Source organism: Carassius gibelio, chromosome A20 (genome assembly GCF_023724105.1).
Source record: "Carassius gibelio isolate Cgi1373 ecotype wild population from Czech Republic chromosome A20, carGib1.2-hapl.c, whole genome shotgun sequence".
Classification (NCBI taxonomy): domain Eukaryota; kingdom Metazoa; phylum Chordata; class Actinopteri; order Cypriniformes; family Cyprinidae; genus Carassius; species Carassius gibelio.
The window spans coordinates 11631374-11653815 of NC_068390.1; the positions used below are offsets into that span (position 1 = coordinate 11631374).

Sequence of the window (22442 nt, forward strand, 5' to 3'; positions counted from 1 at the left end):
GAGATTGTAATAAATTGTTAGAAATGGTGCGATTAAAATGAAGGTGTTAAATGATGTTGTAGTTGCTGACGTCCAGTGCGGTGCACAAGTGGGGAACAGAGATTCACGAGGGCATCTACAACATGCTGATGCTGCTGGTGGATCTGGTCGCAGAGAGAGTCAAACAGGATCCGATACCCATCGGCCTCATGGGAGTTCTCACTATGGTACACACACCCTTTTGCTATTACACACTAGTAACTGTGGTTCGCTTCTACAAAACATCAGACTAAGACTGGATGGTGCAACAAAAAAAGTTTTTTTTTTTTTTTTCATATGTGTTTTCCCATCTATTTTTATGATATTAACATTGATATATATCTTTTTTTTTCCGGAAATTAATATTTTTAGCAAATTAACATTTTAACTAAACAGTTATTGTAGCCAAGTAGATTCATAAACTTTAATGTAAGAAATACACCAAGAAAGGAATTTTAAAAAGTATCTAAAATGTTGTTAAAAAAAAAGGTAGCTAAAATAGTTCTAGATAAATATTCTAGAAATATTTTAGTAAAAATAAGTTTGTCACAAAATGTTCATCAAATAGTTTTATTTAATGGATTTTTTTACTAAATTAAATAAATAATCAACTTATATGAAGCAAGTAATAAATATAACTTTTTTTGTATGCGTAAATGTTATTTTTAATACAATACACATAATACATAAATGTTTCATGTATAATATGCAATATTTACATATCTTTGTGTGTGTGTGTGTATGTGTTTCTTTCTTTTGAGTATTGGTAAAACAAAATACAAGAATGTTGGGAAGCAAACAGTTGTCAGTAGCTATCAAAAAAATAATAGCAACTGACCAGAAACGGTTTTGTTACAGGCATTCTTCAAAATATCTTCTTTTATGTTCAACAGAAGGAAGAAACTCAACTTTGGTTATCTATTATAATCTAATGAGAGTTGTGTAATTTCCTGTCATCAAAAAATATATTGTAAGCATGGGCTTCATACCATCTTGGGCTTAACTTGTTTCCCTGTACTTTTTTTGGCAGGCTTTTAACCCTGATAATGAGTATCACTTTAAGAATCGGATGAAGGCCTGTCAGAGGAACTGGGCGGAAGTGTTTGGAGAGGACAGCATGTTCGCTGTTTCTCCCAGCTCCAGCTACCAGAAGGTACTGCAAGTGTACAGTACATGTGTGTGGGTGTCTACGTGTGCTTTTGGCTTGACAGTCCTTGCTGAAGGACAGAAAAACTGGTTTTCAGCAAAATAGTGGCGCAGTGTTTTTCTTTTTCCTTTAGAAGTCCCTTTTACAAAAGTGTCCATGTTTGAGGGGAGGATAGTGAATGATAGAATCGGGAAGTTTATGTTTAAGAAATGGTTCTTTTTGATGGCAACAACTGCATTGCAACCAAGAAACTGCACAGCAATAAGGAGTCATATATGTTTAAGTAATTGAGTTTTACACCATGAAGGATAGTATATCCTCTTAAGATAAAATGCAAAGTTAAAAACTTAAATAAATGGAAAAAATACTATGTGGTTTTGCGTGAAATTTATGTTTCGTGTTCTGATTGGACCAGGAACCTCACGGCTGGCTGGTGGACTTGGTGAATCGGGTAAGAACTTAAGTAACACTTAAGTAACTTAAGTAACAATTACATTAGCTGACATTAGACAGATCTATGTGGTGTTCGATGACTGTGAATATGTCTCTGGCTTATATTTGCAGTTTGGAGAGATGGGAGGCTTCACAGCTATTCAGTGCAAGCTCAACCAGGAAGAGCTAGAGATTGGGGTAAGACTCTGGATGTCTTTAAATGTTACTGATGTAAAGCAAAATCGTTATTTAATGCATAATGTCCAGTGTGACAGTAATTATTATAATCCGTGTCAACTCAAATTTTGGTGCATCCCTTGTGAAGCGAATGCGACGTAATTATATTAAGTTGAGCTCAAGCAACAGAAATGGCTGAGCTAATACGTGGTTTCCTGTAATTATGATTTCTGTGTAAACAGCTTCTTTCCTCAAAGCTTGTTTATTGTAGATCTGAATGTAAACTCTGCCAATGTTCAGTTATTTCCTCGTATGATTTCTTAGCAAACTCTACTGAAATGGGGTAAAACTTAATTGTGATGCAAAGAAAAAGGAACAAAAAATGCTAAAAAATATCCTTGTTCTACACCTTAAATGTGAAAGAGCTGCTGGTTGCACACTCGGTACAGGCTACAAGTTTAAATGTCCCAGATAAGAGCAGGACTGGCTATCTTTGGGTTGAGAGACCTGTTAGCATAATAATGGAATTGCAAAGAAATGAATGGATAATTCATGGATAATCCATCAAAGTATGGCTGTCTGGATGAAAAGAGGCAGAATGACTGAGATGAAGAGAGAGAGCGAGCTGAACGAGGGCAGATTCTATTATAGCATGTGTGCTAAAGAGCTCAGGATGTTTATCACCATCACGGAGAGCATCCTCATCACAGCAGAAAGTGAGAAAGAGACAAGAACAGGGGGATGAGAGAGAACATGAGATTCCACCTTCATACGGCTGGGGAAAAAGCACATTCAGGACAGTTATTAAGATATTCCTCGATATTTCTCATCGCGGTGGTGCACTTGTCTGAGAAAAAAAAAAGGGGTTTGTGGGATAATGGCAAAAAATTCTACCACACAACTCTCAAACACCAACTAATGTTTTACAAGGACAGACGGATAGAAGGTAGAGATAGACGGGATGCTCGATTAGCTGTCAGACATCTGACACAAGTTGATTGTGAGTCAATAGCTTGTTTCTAATCACGTGATTCTGATGACGTGTGAAATTCGGATGGAGGGCAGGAAGTGAAAAGCAGAATGGATGAGACGGAGGAAAGTCTGTACTGTACTGGTTTAGACACTATTACAAGAGAAAAGTATAAACAGAAAACCACAACATATGTTGGAGTGAGCCTTATGTTATAATGTGGAGCAATTTTTCAACGCCATTGAAATACTTGTCTGTCAACGAGGTGGTAGATATAGGCTAAGCAACTAATCCTGATCGCTTTTAAGTGAATCCTGCATTTATTTGAATGATGCAGGATATATGTCACTCCTGAAACTTTGCTCAGGTACTGGGTATGTGTTAGCTGGTTCTGTTTGCAGCATGTAAAACAAAACTTAAGATCAATTCTGAATTGATTATAGCCTAGAAAGCGAGCAAATAGCACTTCCATATAATCACAAAAAAAAAGCTCTCTCACTTCAATTTATCGCAATCTCACGTTTCGTTATAATCAATGAAGCTTATATCTTATTTCCATCGATTCAGCATTGTGTGAATTCTCATGCTGAACGTGTGAGAGTTGGCAGCCCTTGATCTATTTATATATTTCTTTATTAATATCTTAATACATTGTTAAATCTTATATGAACCATTTGCACACATGAGCATTATCTCCTCCTGACTGCAGATGCAGGTTTACAGGCCACTTATTACCGTTTTCTTTTTTTATAGTCAAGTTTTTTTTAACAGCAAATTTTCGATTATTGATAAGCAATGTAAATCACAGGAATTTTGAGTTTCTGCAAATGGTTCCTATATAGAAAAATCCCTTCGTGCCCTCCAGCTGCTTTTCTCACCACAGCATGCCACAGACGCCATGTGCAAACAACCTATTAGATAAACAGATTAATCTAGATTTATTTTGTTATCTAATTTCTTTTTTTCTTTTTTCATCTAGATAAAATCGTAATTTATTTATTTATTTATTTAACATTTTGATAAAGTAGTTGTGCGAATTAAAAAAAAAATTATTATATATTTTTTTGTCTGTTACTTAAAGCTGCAGTAGGTAACTTTTGTAAATATATATTTTTTTACATGTTTGTTAAACCTGTCATTATGTCCTGACAGTAGAATATGAGACAGATAATCTGTCAAAAAATCAAGCTCCTCTGGCTCCTCCCAGTGGTCCTATTGCCATTTGAAGAAATTAATCCGCTCCCGGTAAGAAATCGACCAATCAGAGCTGCGGTCCGTAACTTTGTTTGTGTTCAAAATGTAGAAAAATTTATATAATAAGCGAGTTCACCATAAATCCATTTTCCAAACCGTGTTTTTGGCTTGTCCTGAATCACTAGGGTGCACCTATAATAAGTGTTTATATTCGGACTATTTTAGATTGCTTCGGGGGTACCGCGGCGGAGTAACCCAGTACCTTTGTGATTCTTCATAGACATAAACAGAGAGAAGTAGTTCCGGCTACGATGTTCTTCCGCAAGACGCAAGCAGTTCTGTTTATTGACCGCTAGAGCGTCAAAAGTTCCCTAACGCAGCTTTAATGTTTTGGTTTGGTTTGGGTTTTGTGTTTCAACTTTGGTTTTGTGGTTTTCTTTTTGTTTTGTATTTTGTTTTTTGTTTGCTTGGCTTAGATGTTTTGTTTTGGTTTAAAGTAGGGCTGTCACGATAACCCCGATATCACAATAATGGGCTATTGACGTGCCAACCACAGATGAATGCAAGAACCGCGGCAAACGCAATATTTTTCCGTAATGTTACGCCCTTCCCATTTTACACTTCGCGCATGTGTACTGAATATTAAATAAGTAATGATAACATAATGTGTACCATGCAGATTTGTACAGAGGCTCCATAGATTTGCACTTAACAAGCCTAAACCGACCGATTGAGCGTGTGAGATTACCTGTGTCTGTCTTTCGTGTCAAGTCATATATATTTATATTTTTGTCATGTCCAAGGAAAGCAAAATCTCTGTCTTAGCATTGACACATTGCTGGTCAGCTGAGCCTTCTAAAGTAGTGCTCAAAGTTCATATGACTTCAACAGCATGTTTCATTCCATCTCTCTTTGAATGAATCAGCGTTTTTGAAAATATAATTGAATAAACGGTTTAACGGCTCACTCAAAGACTTTCCCGTGGCGCCACTCAGAATAACCGCAAGGGGAAATTCCTTCACCCCAGCCCTAATTTAAAGTTTACTACAATCAGTGTTGATGTTTTTATTTGTTTGTTAGTTAAAACAAGTTCCTAATCTCATCTGATAGACGTGGTATTAAAAAACGAACAAAAAAAGGCAGACAGAAAGATAGATTCTCAGAATGTTTGACGGCTTCATTATTTTGAACAGACGATGTGTCCGCTCCCCCTTTAGTGCGAGCGTGTAAATGCTTCCTCTTGTCTTGGAGCTGTGAAGTCGCCTTGTTTTTGGTTTCGCATTAGCATGCTCTGTGTGCCAGGGCTGAGAGATGGTGCTGGCGACAGGGAAAAGATGCTTTGATTTAGGATTTGCATATTAATGGCCTTAACACAGGAACAGGAAGGAATTCAGAAAGGAATTCTTCCCAGGGACACATACAACCTGCTGTGGCCACGTAAAGGAAGGATGTTTTCATCTCAAACATAAAGGGATGCCCTGCTACGGTAACCATTTAATTTGTAGCGAGGGTAAGAGTCAATAAAAGTGAGAAAACGAGAGATGGATGCCGTCTCCTCTCCTCCACTGACTGGACTGATTTATTCACTCTCTCCAGTGGATGAGAAGTCATTTGATGCTGAACAGAGGAGTGATTCATCTGTGCTGGTGTCTATCCTTAAAGAGATGTAAACCGGTTGAGAGATGTTGTGTAAATGTTGTATAAAACCCTTGATTTTGTAGTTATGGTTTACTGTTTAATCAGGTGCCTCTGTTTGGCCATTCAAGGAAAAGTTTACCTAAAAATGAAAATTCTGTCATCATTTGCTCCTGTACAACCCTCTTCGCACACCTTGGCAATATAATCGCCATTGGCTAGTACATTTTTCAGTTTACTCGCCAGACAGGCATATATATGATTCCCATCAGCTTATCTTTGTAAAATGGCACAGCTTCTTAAATCTTATCTTCTTAATCAGTCAAACAAGCATTATATTACGGTATTAAGCAATATTTAATGACAGAACTTTAGTGATTAGAACTAAATTTTGCAAAACATGTATGAATGCATATTTGTCATTTTAACTGACCTTAAGACTGGTGGTGATGCTTAAGATATTGCTCCACCCACTACCGGAGAAACCGGCTTCTGCTTGTTCTAAAAAGCTAAATAATTCTAAATGAACTCCATTATTCTGACAGGAAAATACAACAAAGAATATAGTTTACATGTGACGCATTCAGCGTGGTAGGACTCTCGCTCTCTCTCTGTGCATGTGTAAGAAACAGCGCTATCAGCAAAGTGATTGTGAGTCGTGCGCCTTCACACAGAGTTTACAGAGCGTCAAATACAGGTGCACTGTGCGTCCATTGAGATGAACTGAAAAGTTCAGATCGCTTGATGGAGAACGAAACTCTGAAGCCCTCAGTCAGTATAAATAGTATAATAGTCTTGGCTTGAACACACACACTGGCGAGTAAAATCTAAGAATTTATTAGCCAATGGCTAACGATAGACATCATTTAGTCACATATTGTAAAATGTAGTCGCATATGCGAATAATTTACTCGCAATGTAGAGGGTTGGTGCATTAACCCTTATGTCATTCCAAACGTGAATGCAGAAAATTTAAATAATCTTTTCATTGCACTTTGTCATACAGCGAGAAACTGTTTTTATGCTACTGCCATAAGTGAGTCATGCAGGTTTGAAGCAACACGCCGGTTAGTAATGATGACAGAATTTTCATTTCTTGTCAAGCTGTTCCTTTAAGAGTTTGCTTACACTTTGAAGCTGTTTCATGTCTCCAGATTAGACAAACAATTAGCTTTTATCAGGGAAATATAATGTATTTCATTTTTTTTTTTTTTTTTTTTTTTTTTTTTTTTTTAATCACTGATTTGTTTCTGAGGTTCCATTCACAGTAGAGTGTATATGTGTGTTCCCTCAGTGTGTATCAGCTCTGGTTCAGCCGCTCGGTGTGTGTGCAGAATACCTCAACTCCAGCCTGGTGCAGGTGAGGGTCTCCACAGATCATCTTTGTTACACGGATCCCTGGAATACTTGATTCTGATTGGTCAGAAGTTCTGGAGACAAGTCAGGAGAAAATGACTCATAACGCGTATATGCGTGAATCGACTCCAGAGGGTTAATTAGGCTGACAAGTTTATTTAAATCATCTTTTTATTTATCTAGGTAAATAAATCAAATTTTTTTTTTTTAGATTCATTTTAGTTAGATATTCAAGACACCAATTTGAAATCTGAAAAAGCAGATAGATTACAAAACAGACCGATGGATTACATTTTTTTCATATCATAAAATTATTTTAGTTTAAATCAGCATTTCATGTCTGTTTATCTACTTATGTGGAAGGTAGCATGTTAACATCCTCTCCACTCTGGGCTCTTGATCGCCCTCTTGCTCCAATAGTTACATTATTCCATACTTTTGTAGAACCTTAGATATCTTCTATGTATAATCAGATTTACCTGGTGTGAATGACATAGCTTTAAAGAATACATTTAGATCAACATGCTTTTGAACTGAGGTTACAAGAGAAATTTAGAAATATCAAGGACACTCTGCAAAGTGACCTTTAGCTTGAAGTGGTTGGTTTTGTTGTATTTTGTAGCCCATGTTGGACCCAGTCATCCATAAGATGATAACATATGTGCAGAACCTGGAGGAGAAAGACCTGAAAGACAAGGTGAGGGCCCAGCATGCATTTCTTCTTTCATCTTGGTTTTGTAGTGTGAGAGTTTAGTGTAACAAACCTGTTTCAGACATTTTTTATTTTTACCCTCATAAATGAAAGTGCATTTTGTTTTCATTAAGGGATTTTTTTTTCTTCAGAGAGAGAAAAAAATGTACATATTCCTCAGTGTGAAAATGATTTGTGGTTTTCATATGTTGAAGTACAGTACCATGCTTTAAATTATCGAAAATCATCCTATTTAAAATTTCTGTAATGTTTGAGAGACTTTGGCTCACCCTTGTATGTCTCTTTCTCTCTAAAGCGTTTGGTGAGTATTCCAGAACTCTTGTCGGCCATTAAGCTCCTCTGCATGCGTTTCCAGCGGGAGCTGGTGAACGTTGTGGATGACCTTCGGCTGGACATCCTTCTCCGAATGCTCAAGACGCCCCACTTCAGTGCCAAAATGAACTCCCTCAAAGAGGTTCAAATTCCTTTCCACATATTAGTTCTCTGGAGCTTAAAGTTCACGCCTGAGTTCTTTCTTCAAGTTGACGCTCTCTTTGTGTTGTGATAGGTCACGAAACTCATTGAGGAAAGCACAGTTTCCAAGACTGTGAAGAACGCCATCGACACAGATCGACTCCTGGACTGGCTGGTAGAAAACTCAGTTCTGTCAATAGCTTTGGAAGGTAAGACAGTCCCTAAATCAGTTCAACATATGAACATTCGGTTTCATATCAAATTCATACTGGACATGCTAATCATCTACTTCAACATCGGTTTACCGTGCAGGCCATACTTTGGAAATAATACAGAAAACAGAGATTTGAATTTTTGAGATCAAATTCAGTTATTGTCGTTGACTAAATAAACCATCGAAAAAAATGTTGTTACTTGAAATGTTAACTAGATTAGATAGAATAGACACGACTGCTATAGACTAATTTGGAGTAGACGTCACAGTTACGTCACTTGCAGCTGCGTACTCATTGTGGTGGCACAATACTAGAATTGTGAGATATAATCTAAAAAAAAAAAAAAACGCCTTTTGAAATATAAGCTCAAAATTAAATGGTTTTATTATTTTCATTTTCTGCCACCAGATAGGCTCCGCCCACACACAAAAAAAATTAATCACTGTTTGAAAACACTGAAATTGGTCTATAATAGCATATCAATTATACTTAAAGAACACTAAAGAACTGATTAAAATTGCATGTATTTAGAATCAATGTTACTTTTTGGACAAATAATTTTCATCAAACTTTTTTCACTGACGAAAACGAGATAACTAAATAAAAACCAGTTTTGAATGAAAAAGCCATGATAAATCTATTGGTATTTTCCAGACTGGAAACTCAAGGCTGTATATAAATGTGTCTGGAGTATGTGGACGCTCACACTTTCACACTGAGCGAATCATCTATGTGTTAAAGTGTTCAGAAGCCAGAATCTCACACTGTTGCTTTGTGCTTGAAGCCTTTTCACCTCACCCACTCATTTGTGTCATCTCTTTATTCAGTTGTCTCTATTGGACACCGCCTCCTTTCTCTCTTTGTTCTGTTTGCATTTATCTTGACACTTTCTCTTTTCCCCCTTCACTTTCTCTTTTGCTCCTCTCTTTCACTTTAATGCCTTTCTATGGTTTAACTTTCTCTTTGCTCTCTTCCTTTCACTTTCTTTTTGTTTTACTTTCATTTTTTGAGCCTTTCTCTTTCACTTGTGCTCTGTTTCTTTCTCTGATTTTTATTAATGGCCTTTGTTCTCTTTTTTTGAGAGAAACCATCTGTTTTTTAAACTGTATAATGAAAGTATGATGTTATTTGGTGTATTTAATGTTCATAAGGATTTATTATTGTTACTTTTTAATGCTTTTGTGTGTGTGTGTGTGGGGGGGGTTATTATAAGTTTGCTGAGATTTTGAAGAGTAAAAAACAAACGGGTTTATAAAAGTATTCAATTCTATGAATACTATTTATAAATTAATGTCTGTAAAATTTTGGTAAACATGGTGGTAAGAGATTAAATTTCTGTGTGTGTGTGTGTGTGCTGTAGGAAACATTGACCAGGCCCAGTACTGTGACAGAATAAAGGGAATCATTGAGCTGTTGGGCAGTAAGCTCTCATTGGATGAACTCTCCAAAATATGGAAAATACAGGTGAGCTGTGTTTTCAAATCAGTACTCCCTCAAAGCTGCATGCATTTCTGAGACCATGTCTGAGAAATGTACTGCACAGAAGGCTCTCAAACGTCTTGAGACATTTGAATAAGAACTACATTAATAGACAGCATTTCAATTGGCGTCCATCCACATGGCCATTGATTTTTAAGAATGGAAATGAAGCTGTGAACAATCTTGAGATTAATTCTCCAGACAAGGACTACATCCTATAAAAGTACAAGGATTTTGAGTTCAAAGCAACACCAACCTGATTTTAGCAACAACAATAAATTCCCAAAAATTTGGAAGCCCATTGAGTTTGTGCGTTATTGATTTTTTTTTGTTTTTTTTTGTTTTAAGATCACTTATTTATTTTAGTGATCTCAGCTGATAATATTAAAAGTTATCAAAACAAATCCAGTTTTTTTTTACGAAAAATAGCAGTAATGCAATAACTGGTATGGTTAGTATGACGGCGTTTTAGTGCTGGAATTATGACATTAAAATCTTAATATTTTGAGAATAAAGTCGAAATTACGAGAATAAAATCGAAATACGTTAAAGTAAAAATATTATGAGAATAAATTCGAAATGTTTTCGGGAATCAAATCGAAATGTTCTGAGAATAATTATTAAATTTTAAATATTTTGAGAGTATATTTTGGCCTTTTGCACATGCAAATGACACAGATTGGGAGCACCAGGAGATATTCCAAAATCTCAGTTTTCAAAATGTGTCAGTTTTATAGCGAAATACAAACAATGTATGTTAAGTTAAAAAGTTGTTCTTGTTCAGTCTTTTAATAAATATCATATTCTTGATATGAAGATGTTTCACGAGTCCTTAAGATGCGGCCGGTTGCATGCAACAATATTCAAATCAATCCCAGTGACCTGCAACTTCTTCCGGTGCTCTTAGTCCGGGACATTTGCTTGAGCAGTAAAGGCCTACTCTCAAAATAACTTTCATTTCTAAGATTTAAATTATTGAAACATTTCGACTTTATACTCTTAATATTTTGACTTTATTCTCGAAACATTTCAACTTTATTCTTGTAATAATTTTACTTTATTCTCGTAGTATTATGACTTTATTCTTGAAACCTTTCGACTTTATTCTCATAATATTTTGACTTTATTCTCATAGTATTATGGCATTATTCTTGAAACATTCTGACTTTATTCTCGAAACATTTCGACCTTATTTTTCATAATATTTCGAATTTATTCTCATAGTATTACGACTTTATTCTCGTAGTATTACGACTTTATTCTCGTAGTATTACGACTTTATTCTCGTAATAGTTTGACTTTATTCTAATGGTATTACTACTTTATTCTCATAATATTTCGACTTTATTCTCAAAGTATTATGACTTTATTCTCGAAGTATTACGACTTTATTCTCGAAGTATGACCACTTTATTCTCGAAGTATTACGACTTTATTCTCGAACTATTTCGACTTTATTCTATGAATGAAATTATATCAAATTTTATATATATACTAAAATGTTTCTAATTATAAAATTGCATAAACAATTAAGTTTCTCTATTATATTTATACATGTGACGAATTATGTTTTGTGTGCAGGCTGGTCAGTCCTCGACTGTGATTGAGAACATCCACACCATCATCGCCGCTGCTGCCGTCAAGTTCAACTTTGACCAACTCAGCCACCTCTTCGTCCTCATACAGAAGGTGTTGTCCACCATCCATCAGACTCTTTCATCTTCATGAGCTATTTTTCTGACTGTGCCTTGTGTGTTTTCAGAGCTGGGAGGTTGAGAGTGATCGTGTGAGACAGAAGCTTCTGAGTCTGATTGGACGGATCGGCAGAGAGGCACGTTCTGAGGCGACCACAGGAAAGGTATGTGCCGTCACACTCAAACTATATATGCATTTCTGTAACTCAAAGTTGGACTTTGATCCTGTCTAGCTGCTAATAAGCTACAGTGCTGAAATGTGACAGCCAGTGATTCACTTAGAATTGTTAAACCTGGTGAAAGTTTGAACTGTAATGATTATTTTTATTATTATTGTTTACTGAAATAATTTGATGGCTGTCAAATATTCATTGTCAAATAACTGGACAAATTATTGCAATTAACTATTTAACAATAAGTGGTCATTATGTTATATTAAATAATAAAATGCATGAGGAATATAAATCTAAAATGTATTGTTAAACAATACTGCACAGGGTATAAATACATGATTACATAAATACATAAAATACATATAATTTAGAATATAAAAATACTTCACAATGTTTAAATGTTTGACTCTCACTTTTTTTTGAAACCCAAACCACCTAATTATTAAATTAGAAAATGTTAAAACACGGAGTAATTATATAATAATATTGTTGTTGTTATTGAAGGTGGTCTGTATAAACTTAATTAAGGTTATTTTCTATATTTGACAGCAGACTGATGTGCTATTTATCCATTGATATGCTAACAACAATATGCTTTTTTTCTCCATAAATTATTTTAATCAGTAATAATTTAAATTGTAATAATATTGAACAAAATATCACAGTTTTTACTGTATTTTTAATCAAATAACTGCAGCCTTGTGATTGTGGCGTGTGATTCAGGTGTTGGAGGTGTTGTGGGAGTTGGCGCATCTCCCCACCCTTCCTACCACTCTAGTACAGCAGGCCCTGGAAGAACATCTCACCATCCTCAGCGACGCATACGCTGTCAAAGAAACCATCAAGAGGAACTACATCATCAAATGCATCGAAGATATCAAGAAGGTGAGCTCATATGTGACCCTGGACCACAGGGTGTTTTAAGTGTCAATTTTTCGAAAATTGAGATTAATTCATCACATGAAATCTGAATAAATAAGCTTTCCATTGATGTATGGTTTGTTAGGATCATACAATATTTGGCGGAGATAAAACTATTTGAAAATCTGGAATCTGAGGGTGCAAAACATTTCTAAATACTGAGAAAATCGCCTTTAAAGTTGTCCAAATGTAGTTCTATGCAATGCATATTACTAGGTTTTTATATATTTACAGTAGGAAATTTACAAAATATCTTCATGGTACATATCTTTCTCTTTACTCAAAATCCTAATGATTTTTGGCATGAAAGAAAAACTATAATTTTGACCCATACCATGTTTTTTTGGATCTTTCCCAAAATATACCCCAGCGACTAAAGACTGGTTTTGTAGTCCAGGGTCACATATCATAATTCCCATAATTCCACAAACTCCAAAGACTATTGCACTCTTCACCTATAGTTTATGAACGGATTTAGATCAATAACTAACATAAATATGTTTCTTTTCTTATGATGACACTATTATTTGATGTTCTGTCATGGAAAATCACTGTCTGGCTTGCTTCTGGTGGTCTGAATTGGAGTGAGGGTCCCTCACTCTCACACACATCTCCTGTGCTACTCCATCTGATTTGTGCTCCTTCCTGAAGATCCATATTCAGAAGATTAACGACCATAAACACAAAATATACATACATACTCGCACGGCTTTTCTTTCAGGCTAGAGTCTGTGCAGTAGGCTATTTTAAGAGCTGATCTGGGAGTATAAAGGTGTTGTTCTGTCTCTGGCTCTAGATGTATATTTTTAGCAGTCTAGTTTCAGCTTGCCTCATCTCTCACATACACGCATGCACACACACACACACACACACACACACACACAGACATCCACTTGTCTTTGCACTTCAGCTGCATCTGGTGTGATTTGGGTGCAGCATAAACTTATAGTGGCGCTCACTGAATACAACTCAAGTTTATGTCTTTAGATGCAAATACAGGAGGATTCAAAGTCTCGTAGCGAGACACAGGTCTCTTTTCTTACTGGCTCCTGGGGCAAGAAGAAACCGAGCTTATTGGCTAAAGTAAGAGAAGACCCACCCCTTTAGTTTAACACTGACCAATCATAAATCAGCCTGAATCTCTCATGAACAGAATTTGATTTGCAAACTGATGATTGCCACTTGATTTACTGGGAGGGACTGATAAGATATGTGTGATTTACAAAGGGATTTTCTGAGGGTTTGATCCAATTATCAACCAATGGCTTTTTGACTATTGACTTCAGTCTGTTGTTGGACTATTTGAAACTTTTGGAAATCAAGACTCTAAACAAAACCTGGGTTGTTTGATGGGTCAATGGTGTGATGATAATTTCTTTGACCTGTTCATTAATTAAAAACAAATAAATAAACAAAAATGTCGGTCACACGTATAATAACTTGAATATTCCTCTTTCTGAATTCAAATTCATTGTGACATTTTTTTTTTTTGGGGGGGGGGGCATATAAAGTAAAAATGTCTGGGAGATACAACCGTCCTGATATCACAATAAAGAAAAAAAAGTCTCGTTAAAAGAAGAAAGTCATGTGGTGCAACCAACATACAGTGAAAAAAAAAGGTTTCAAAATGAAATGATATCATAGAGAGGACCCCAGACCCTCATGACTTAAAGTCAATAATTTTATGACAAGACAAGTTTAGTTCAGATTGTAAAATGTCATGTGGTGCGACTCCTCAAAAAAACATGCATTTATAATTCAGTATTTTTTTTTTATATTTGGAACATTTGAATTGAACATTTACTTATCTTATTATTGTTATTATTATTATTATTATTATTTACTATTTTTATACTTGATGGTTATACCACATGACTTTTTTAGAGTTATAACATTGAACGAAAGTTGTGGCCATACTTCTACGTCATTGACCCAGATGGAGATCACCGTATTCCATGAATGTGCTTGACGTCACTGTGTGTTTATAAATGTGTTTTTGTGCTTATATTGTAGTCGTCTCAGCAGACTAACCCTCAGACGGTGTGGGTGGTTCCAGCTTTGCGGCAGCTTCACGAGATCACACGGTCTTTTATCAAACAGACCTACCAGAAACAGGACAAGGTAGGTGCAGACGGCGTCCAGACGGACCATCTGGTCTGTTCATTTTTTTCCTGCAAGTGGTGCTACTTTAACTATAAGCCTAATTTTTCATGCTTTTAAATGACTTTAGATTTTACTTTGTTATGTCCTCTGTCAGAGTATAATCCAGGACTTGAAGAAGAACTTTGAGATCGTGAAGCTGATCACAGGCTCTCTGGTGTCATGTCATCGCTTGGCCGTGTCTGTCGCTGGATCCAATGGTCTTTCTGTGTCCACACTGGTTGATGGGCGGTACTCCTATCAGGAGGTGTGCTGTCACAAGTTCATTATCTCTTTTTGATATGAAAAAATTAAAGCCCAGTTGAAAATATATTTCGTAATAACAGATATTAATGTGTGAAAAAAGATGAATTCCAAATAATGTGTAACAGTGCAAATCTAAGTTTTATTAGATAACATATCTGATTATATATTTTTTTAAACTACTATGAACCTTGGCATTATAATGATATTAAACATTTTTCCCAGTGGTTCACAAACATGTAGCAAATAAAATTAGATTTTTCTTTTTTTTTGTTGTTGTAGTTGTCCACAACATATTACATGGGTTTTGTTGTTAATTTTGCCATTGTGTTATCATTAGTCTAGTCTAGTCATTTCCTCTGGTTTTAAGATGAATCAAATTGCTGTTTGACCTAGAAACAGGACAGAAATGTATTTGTAGACTACAGAAGTGACTCATGTTATGCCTCACATCTTGTAAGAATTAAAAACAGACTGGTTGTTTTTATTTATCTGATGTTGTTGTTGTTGTTTTTTCCAGTATTTGGAGGGTCACTTGAAGTTCCTTGCATTCTTCCTGCAAGAGGCCAGTCTGTACCTGGTCTGGAGTAGAGCCAAAGAGATCTGGGAATGCTTGGTGTCTGGCATGGATGTGTGCGAGCTGGATCGAGAGGTGTCGTATTGTTTTGATTGTTTTTTGATTTGATTTGCATGCTTTATTTTCTTTTGTTTCTTATTTTTTATTTTGTTTTGGTGTTTTGTTTTTTCTTTTGCTTTGATTTGCCTGTTTTATTTTATTTTTTGCTTATTTTTTATTTTGTTTTGGTGTTTTGTTTGTTTTTTTGCTTTGATTTGCCTGTTTTATTTTCTTTTTTGCTTATTTTTTATTTTGTTTAGGTGTTTTGTTTGTTTGTTTCAGTTTTAATCATGCTGTTTAATCATGGTGCTTGAAAAGAAAAGCATCAGTTTAAAAACTAAATTGCATTGTGTTGTTTATTATATTAACTAACTTGTCAAATATTGTACGTTGAATGACTTTTCAGTCCTGGGGTGTAGAAATTGGTGTTGCAAATATAAAAAAAAGGCTGAAATTTAGCAAATGTGACAAACTATGTAGTAGTTTTGATGGTGTTCAACTCTCTGTTCTAGATGTGTTTCGAATGGTTCACTAAGGGACAGCATGATCTAGAGAGTGATGTTCAGCAGCAGCTCTTTAAAGAGAAGATTCTCAAGCTGGAGCCTTATGAGATCACTATGAACGGTAAAATAACTCAACCACAGAGTTCGCTCACTGCTTCCACAGTATTTCCACATTATAACACCCTGAGGTGTTACATGTCTTCTGTACATCTGCAGGAAACCACAGCGCTTATTGTGCTAAATTTACTCTCGCAGAAAGAAATAGCCTCATTAGCAGCATGCGGTGAAGTTGGATGAGTGTGTGAGTCATTTTGTGGTTTTTCATCAATGTTTTACAGGGTTTAACCTCTTCAAGACCTTCTTTGAGAATGTGAACCTCAGTGACCACCGTCTCAAACGGCAGGGAACACAACTGGTATGAGATTCCAGCTTTCCCTCAGTGAAATTGGTGGGGAAATCCCATCATGACAGGTGAAAAAATCTGATTGTCTCTCTCAGTGCGTTGAGCGATTGGATCTGGCCGGGATGGACTTCATCTGGAGGATCGCGATGGAATCTCCAGACGAGGACATCGCTAATGAAGCCATACAGCTCATCATTACCTACAGCTACATTAACCTCAACCCCAAAATGAAGAAGGTCAGCATTAAAAGTATTGTGTTTTTTGTGTGAGACTTGTCGTTCCAGTTTCTCTGTTAATTAACATTTTCTTTGTCGCTTTGTCTATTTTTTGCAGGACTCGGTATCTCTACATAAGAAATTCATAGCTGACTGCTATAAGAGATTGGAGGTGAGTGTTACAGTGTGAAATTACACTTTTTTTTTTTTCTTTGTGATGATGATTGTGATAAAGCTCATCTCTGCATCACACACAGGCTGCTAGCTCTGCGTTGGGCGGCCCGACCCTCACACACGCTGTTACCCGAGCAACCAAGATGCTGACAGCCACTGCTATGCCAACGGTCGCCACATCAGTGCAATCTCCATCCAGGTATGAGGACCGGTTCTGAGGCTAGTTGAGCAGCTTTCAGATCGGCTGATGAACCCGGCTGATGATGTTGGCTGCATGTCTTAAAATAAGTAAAGCACTTCTATACTACTATTTTTAAAGGGGGGGTGGAATGCTCTTTTTCACTCAATATCCTGTTAATCTTGAGTACCTATAGAGTAGTACTGCATCCTTCATAACTCCAAAAAGTCTTTAGTTTTATTATATTTATAAGAGATAGTCTGTACTGTTTTTTCCCGGAAAAACCTGAGCTAAAGAATCACGAGCGCCAGTAGGCTTTTGCGTTGAGAGCGCTAGAAACTGTGACATTACCGTGAGGAAAAAACCATCATCCAAAACAAACCATGGCTAACAGTCAGATTCAGCATATATTTATGATCCAGAATCAGATCCAGAGGCTGAAATTTAACAAGAGTAGTAGCAGCAACGACTACAGCAGGACGTCTCTAGTATGTATTGAAACTGTATATATTTGCTTAGCGGTTTTGGAAAATGACTAAGTTTTACTTTGTCGTCTTTTTTTTTTTTTTTTAGCTGTACATGTTGAAAGTGCAGTTTGATGACAACATCGCATGTTGTTTACTTGATGTGCTTACGCACCGATAGTTAAGTTAACAACACAGAGATATTTGAAGCAGTTTTACTCACCGCCTGCGGTTCCAACACACGATCGTGACCCTTTTTCGTTGGGACTGCATTATCCTTAAGAAATAAACGATACACAAATCCGGCATCAAACTGGGCCTTGTTTGTAAAACAAGCATCTTCGAAATGCAGGGAACAAACACAAACACTTGCACAACTCCGTTGATGCTCTGTAAAAATAAACTCCGTCCACTGGTCCCTTAATGCTGTTTCTCTTTTGGTAATCTGTGCAGGGTTGTCTTGCCCTGGCAACCAAAAACACAATTCTTTTGTGACATTTCGCGACGCTCTCGCTCTGATCAGTGAATCGCTCTGATCAGTGAAGTCTGTTGTGCTCTCAGTGCTCTGCTATACGGGAGCGCGCGCTCTTCCGGCAGAAGTGCCTCAGGACCCATATAAGGAAATTCTGCTCCATCTAACGTCACACAGAGCCATACTCGAAAAAAACTTTCCGAAACTTGTGACAAACCGGAAGGACTATTTTGGGAACAAAAATACTCCTTCAAACGTACAACTTATTTTTGAAACTTTGTCCATGTTTAGCATGGGAATCCAACTCTTTAACAGTGTAAAAAACTCAGTATGCATGAAATAGCATTTCACCCCCCCTTTAAGCTTACAAAATTATGCAGAAAAGTACCAAAGCTTGAGCAAAAGTTCTGTTCCAGTCCAGTGTTTTTTGTTTTGTTTTGTTTGCAGTGCTTTTTGTTTTGATTTTGTCTTGTTTTTTGTTTTGTTTTAATTTGTTGTATTGTTTTTTGTTTTTGTATTTTGTTTAGTATTTATTTTTGTCTTCAGTTTTGTTTTTTGTTTTGTTGTGTTGTGTTTTTTGTCTCGTATCCCATACAATACCTTGTCATTTATTTGCATCAGACTTGGTGTTATGAAAGACTTTGATGCCTAAATTTAACTCACTGTAGTTCATTATCATCTCTGTCCTCAGGTCCAGTAAACTAGTTATCATTGAGAGACTTCTGTTACTGGCAGAGCGTTATGTCATCACTATAGAGGTAAGAGCTGATACACATACACACACACACACACAGATATTTGCTTTGCATATCTGAGCACATAACTTTATTTGGTCAAGTTCATCTTGCATTCACCCTCTTTTGACTATTGAACTAATATTCATCTTAAATGAGTTACAGTTTATCTCTGTTAAAAAACGTCAGTCAGTCTCGGCGAAGAAACCAGCAAGCTGTAAAAGTCAAATGTAGCAACATCACTGAATGACAGATTCACTAATTAATTCTCCTAATGTGTCAGTGTTCGATAGCTGTCAGACTCGCAGCTGTGGAATGATGAAATCTGATCATTGGTTGACTGCCACATACACAGTCTCCCCGTTTCTCCAGCTGTTCAGTTCCATGCTGAAATCTGCCATAGTTTTTGTCATGCAATTTAGTGCATTTAGGAGTAATCATGCCAGAAAACAGCCAAAGGGATCCGATACGCTGTTGATTCCTGTGTGTATTCAGAAAGACATTTTCATACCCGTTCCCTCCAACAGAAACTAATTGGTCGGTTACTGACAGACATTTGGTGCAGGGAGTACTTTTGGACTGTAGCTCTTTTGTCTAATTTATGAATTTGAGTAAATCATGTAATATGAAGCTCAATAGCTTATTGCTGGCAATTATTACCCTATTCATTAAAATGCTTGTTCATGGAAAACTTATTTGAAAGGGCAGGTTTATTAACGAAAGATATGCAGGAGCTCATCTAATGTTACAGTTACATCAGGAAAGTGGTTCAATATCTTGTTAGGAAGGATTCTAGAGATTCATAAACTATTGAATTAATTTAAAATTATATATATATATATATGGGCTTGGTGAGATTTTTTTAATTGTTCTTAAAGAAGTCTCATGCTCACCAAGAGGCTACATTAATTTGATGGTGGAAAAAACAGCAATATTGTAAAATATTACTACAAATTAAATTTCTTTCTATTCTAATATATTTTAAAATGTAATTTATTTGTGTGATACAAAGCTGAATTTTCAGCTTAATTTCTCCAGTCTTCAGTGACACATGATCCTTCAGAAATCACTACCTGTATTGTGTACAGTAACTGAATAACTCTTATTATATCTAAAATCTGAATTTTTATGACCGCCATTAATTAAATGATTGTATCTCCTCCACATTGTTTTTTAATGGAAAACGAGTTTCCAGGTCAAAGCAGCTCAACAGCAGGTGTCACATGGTACTGACTGTTGTACCTCTGGATCTGTTTCAGGACCTGTATTCTGTTCCTCGAACTATTCTACCTCATGGAGCGTCTTTCCACGGCCATCCTGTCACACTTCACATCACATACGAATCTACCAAAGACACATTCACCTTGGAGGTAACGTCACACACTTCTTGGAGACAAAACCCATTTGGTTCTGGCACTCACGACACAAGTGCACACACTTAGGACAGACTGTAAGCAGAGTTGATTTAAATGGAATTTGATAAACATTTCCCCTCATTGGAGATTGATGGTCTGTTGGGTGATTGTTCATTCTGTAGACTCAACTGACTGCCTGGTATTTGCTTTGCCTAAAACAGCCCTTATGTGTTTGTGTTCATGTGAATGTGAGCAGGGCCACAGCAACGAGACCATAGGCAGCATCAGATGGAAGATAGCCGAGCAGCTCAGCTGTCCGGTGGACAATGTGCAGATATTTGCAAATGACAGCATGGTGAGTCAAACATTAAATGTGATGTGTTGCAGTCATATCTGAGCGGTGCACAGGTGCCAAACACTCCTGCAGCACACTGAGAGAATGTGGCAGCTTTTATTTCTAGTTCTAGTTAACAATGAACTTTGTTTATTTGTATTGATAATTGTTACGTGTTAGTGTTGTTTTTGTACAATTTTAGTTTTTATTCATATTTTGAATACGTTTTTATTTGTATATTTTAGTTACAATTAGTTTATTTCTAAATAGTTTTAATGTTTTTATTTCAGTTTTAGTTTTATTACAGTTAGTCATTATAGTGCTTCAACTTCAACTTATTTCAGATAGTTGCAAGGGCAAGATGTCTAATTTTCATAATTTTCCATCTAATATTTATATTTCATCAAAACAAAATAGTTTTAATAGTTAAACTTTGGTTTTAGGTATTGATAACAATGTTGAAAGCTAAAAATAAGATTAGGTTTAACATTGTTTATGGTTATTGTTTCTAGTGTTATTTTAGTGTTTTTTTTTTTAAATATAGAATTATAGTTTTTTTTATTGATCTGAATTATCTTTGCAATTTAATTAGGTTTTGTTTAAAAAAAAATCTAAATTGTATTCATTTATTTTTATATCAGTTTGATTAGAATTAATTTAGTAATTTTAGTACTTCAACTTCATTTAGTTGCCAGAGCAAAATTTCTCATTTTTGTTTAGTTTATGTATTTAATCCAATGTTTGTATTTTATTATCTTTATTTCTGCTAGCAAAAAATGTTTTTAAATAGTTTTAGTTAACAGATTTTTGTTTACTAAACTGGCTAATAATTTGGCATTTTAAAATGATCAACATCCAGTAACTGCCTACAGAAGTCTGAACTTCAGAACTTTCAAGTTTTTTTTTTTTTTTTTATAGTTACACTATGTATAAAAATGTTTTATTTAATATCTTATTAAAATTCATTATGATATGTAATTGTGCATTGTACATAATGTACAATTTATGTAAAAAAAAAAAAAATGTTTTTGTTTTATTAAAATAATAATAAAATGCAGAATCTAAAAGGGCAGTGTTTTAACTATTTTAATGAAAGTTCATATCAAACAAGTTAACCATATTGACCTTTATTTTATACATTCATGCTAACAATCCTCTTTTTAAATTCCAGCTGACAATGAATCGTGACCAGAAGCTGTTGAATCAGCTGGGTTTCTCTGATGAGCAGAGTCTGACGGTGAAGAGCTCAGGAACAGGCACTCCATCAGGCAGTTCAGCGGACAGCTCTGCCTCGGCCAGCTCCAGCAGCAGCGGGGTCTTTAACTCGGCGTATGCTTTGGAGCAGGTACATACATGCACTCACTGAACTGACAACTTACAATTTCTTGATACTTACTGGATCAAGTACACACTAACTGAGCAAGTACACACTTGTGTACAGAATACATACACTACCTTTCAAAGGGTTGGGGTCCGTAATAATATTTCAATATTGTTGAAAGAAGTCTCTTATGCTCACCAAATCTTCATTTATTTTATCAAACATACATGAAAAACATTAATATTTAAAAAAAAAAAAAATGTAATATGATCCTTCAGAAAACATTCTAATATGCCGATTTGGTGCTCAAGAAACCTTTTTTTGTAGGCCAAAAAAGTTGTGAAAAGTTGTGCTGCTTAACATTTTTTGGAAATCGTCATAACAGTTTTCTTATGATATCACGAAATATTACCACATTTGATAAATTTAAAATGTTAATAAAATAGGTTTTATTCAGAAAAGAAAAAAAATACAATAAAAACTTAGACCTCATCTGAAAAGTAGTGTATCTCAAACGTACTTTTTTAACTTTGTTAACCCCATCAATACTTTATTAAACTCAAGTGTGTGATTGCAGGAGAAATCTCTTCCTGGTGTGGTCATGGCGTTGGTGTGTAATGTCTTTGAGATGCTTTATCAGCTCGCCAATTTGGAGGAACCCAGGTAAAATCCCACAACCCCTGCAAGTTATGCA

General features: G+C 35.7%; 1 protein-coding gene across 2 annotated transcripts in view; it reads left to right on the forward strand.

Moving 5' to 3' along the window:
* Positions 1–22442, forward strand: part of usp24 (ubiquitin specific peptidase 24) — a 62951-nt gene that overhangs the window by 16827 nt on the left and 23682 nt on the right. The window contains exons 4-29 of one of the 2 annotated variants that reach the window (XM_052535057.1): positions 63–206; positions 1049–1171; positions 1581–1616; positions 1730–1795; positions 6868–6933; positions 7552–7626; positions 7937–8095; positions 8189–8303; positions 9670–9773; positions 11370–11477; positions 11551–11646; positions 12379–12540; positions 13564–13659; positions 14590–14697; positions 14834–14983; positions 15500–15631; positions 16108–16219; positions 16437–16513; positions 16597–16737; positions 16835–16888; positions 16974–17089; positions 18696–18762; positions 19998–20108; positions 20350–20448; positions 21599–21772; positions 22326–22411. In XM_052535057.1, coding sequence (XP_052391017.1) covers positions 63–206; positions 1049–1171; positions 1581–1616; positions 1730–1795; positions 6868–6933; positions 7552–7626; positions 7937–8095; positions 8189–8303; positions 9670–9773; positions 11370–11477; positions 11551–11646; positions 12379–12540; positions 13564–13659; positions 14590–14697; positions 14834–14983; positions 15500–15631; positions 16108–16219; positions 16437–16513; positions 16597–16737; positions 16835–16888; positions 16974–17089; positions 18696–18762; positions 19998–20108; positions 20350–20448; positions 21599–21772; positions 22326–22411 — 2777 coding nt within the window. The remainder of the gene's footprint in view (positions 1–62; positions 207–1048; positions 1172–1580; positions 1617–1729; positions 1796–6867; positions 6934–7551; positions 7627–7936; positions 8096–8188; positions 8304–9669; positions 9774–11369; positions 11478–11550; positions 11647–12378; positions 12541–13563; positions 13660–14589; positions 14698–14833; positions 14984–15499; positions 15632–16107; positions 16220–16436; positions 16514–16596; positions 16738–16834; positions 16889–16973; positions 17090–18695; positions 18763–19997; positions 20109–20349; positions 20449–21598; positions 21773–22325; positions 22412–22442) is intronic. The other variant, XM_052535058.1, reaches the window with a different exon arrangement.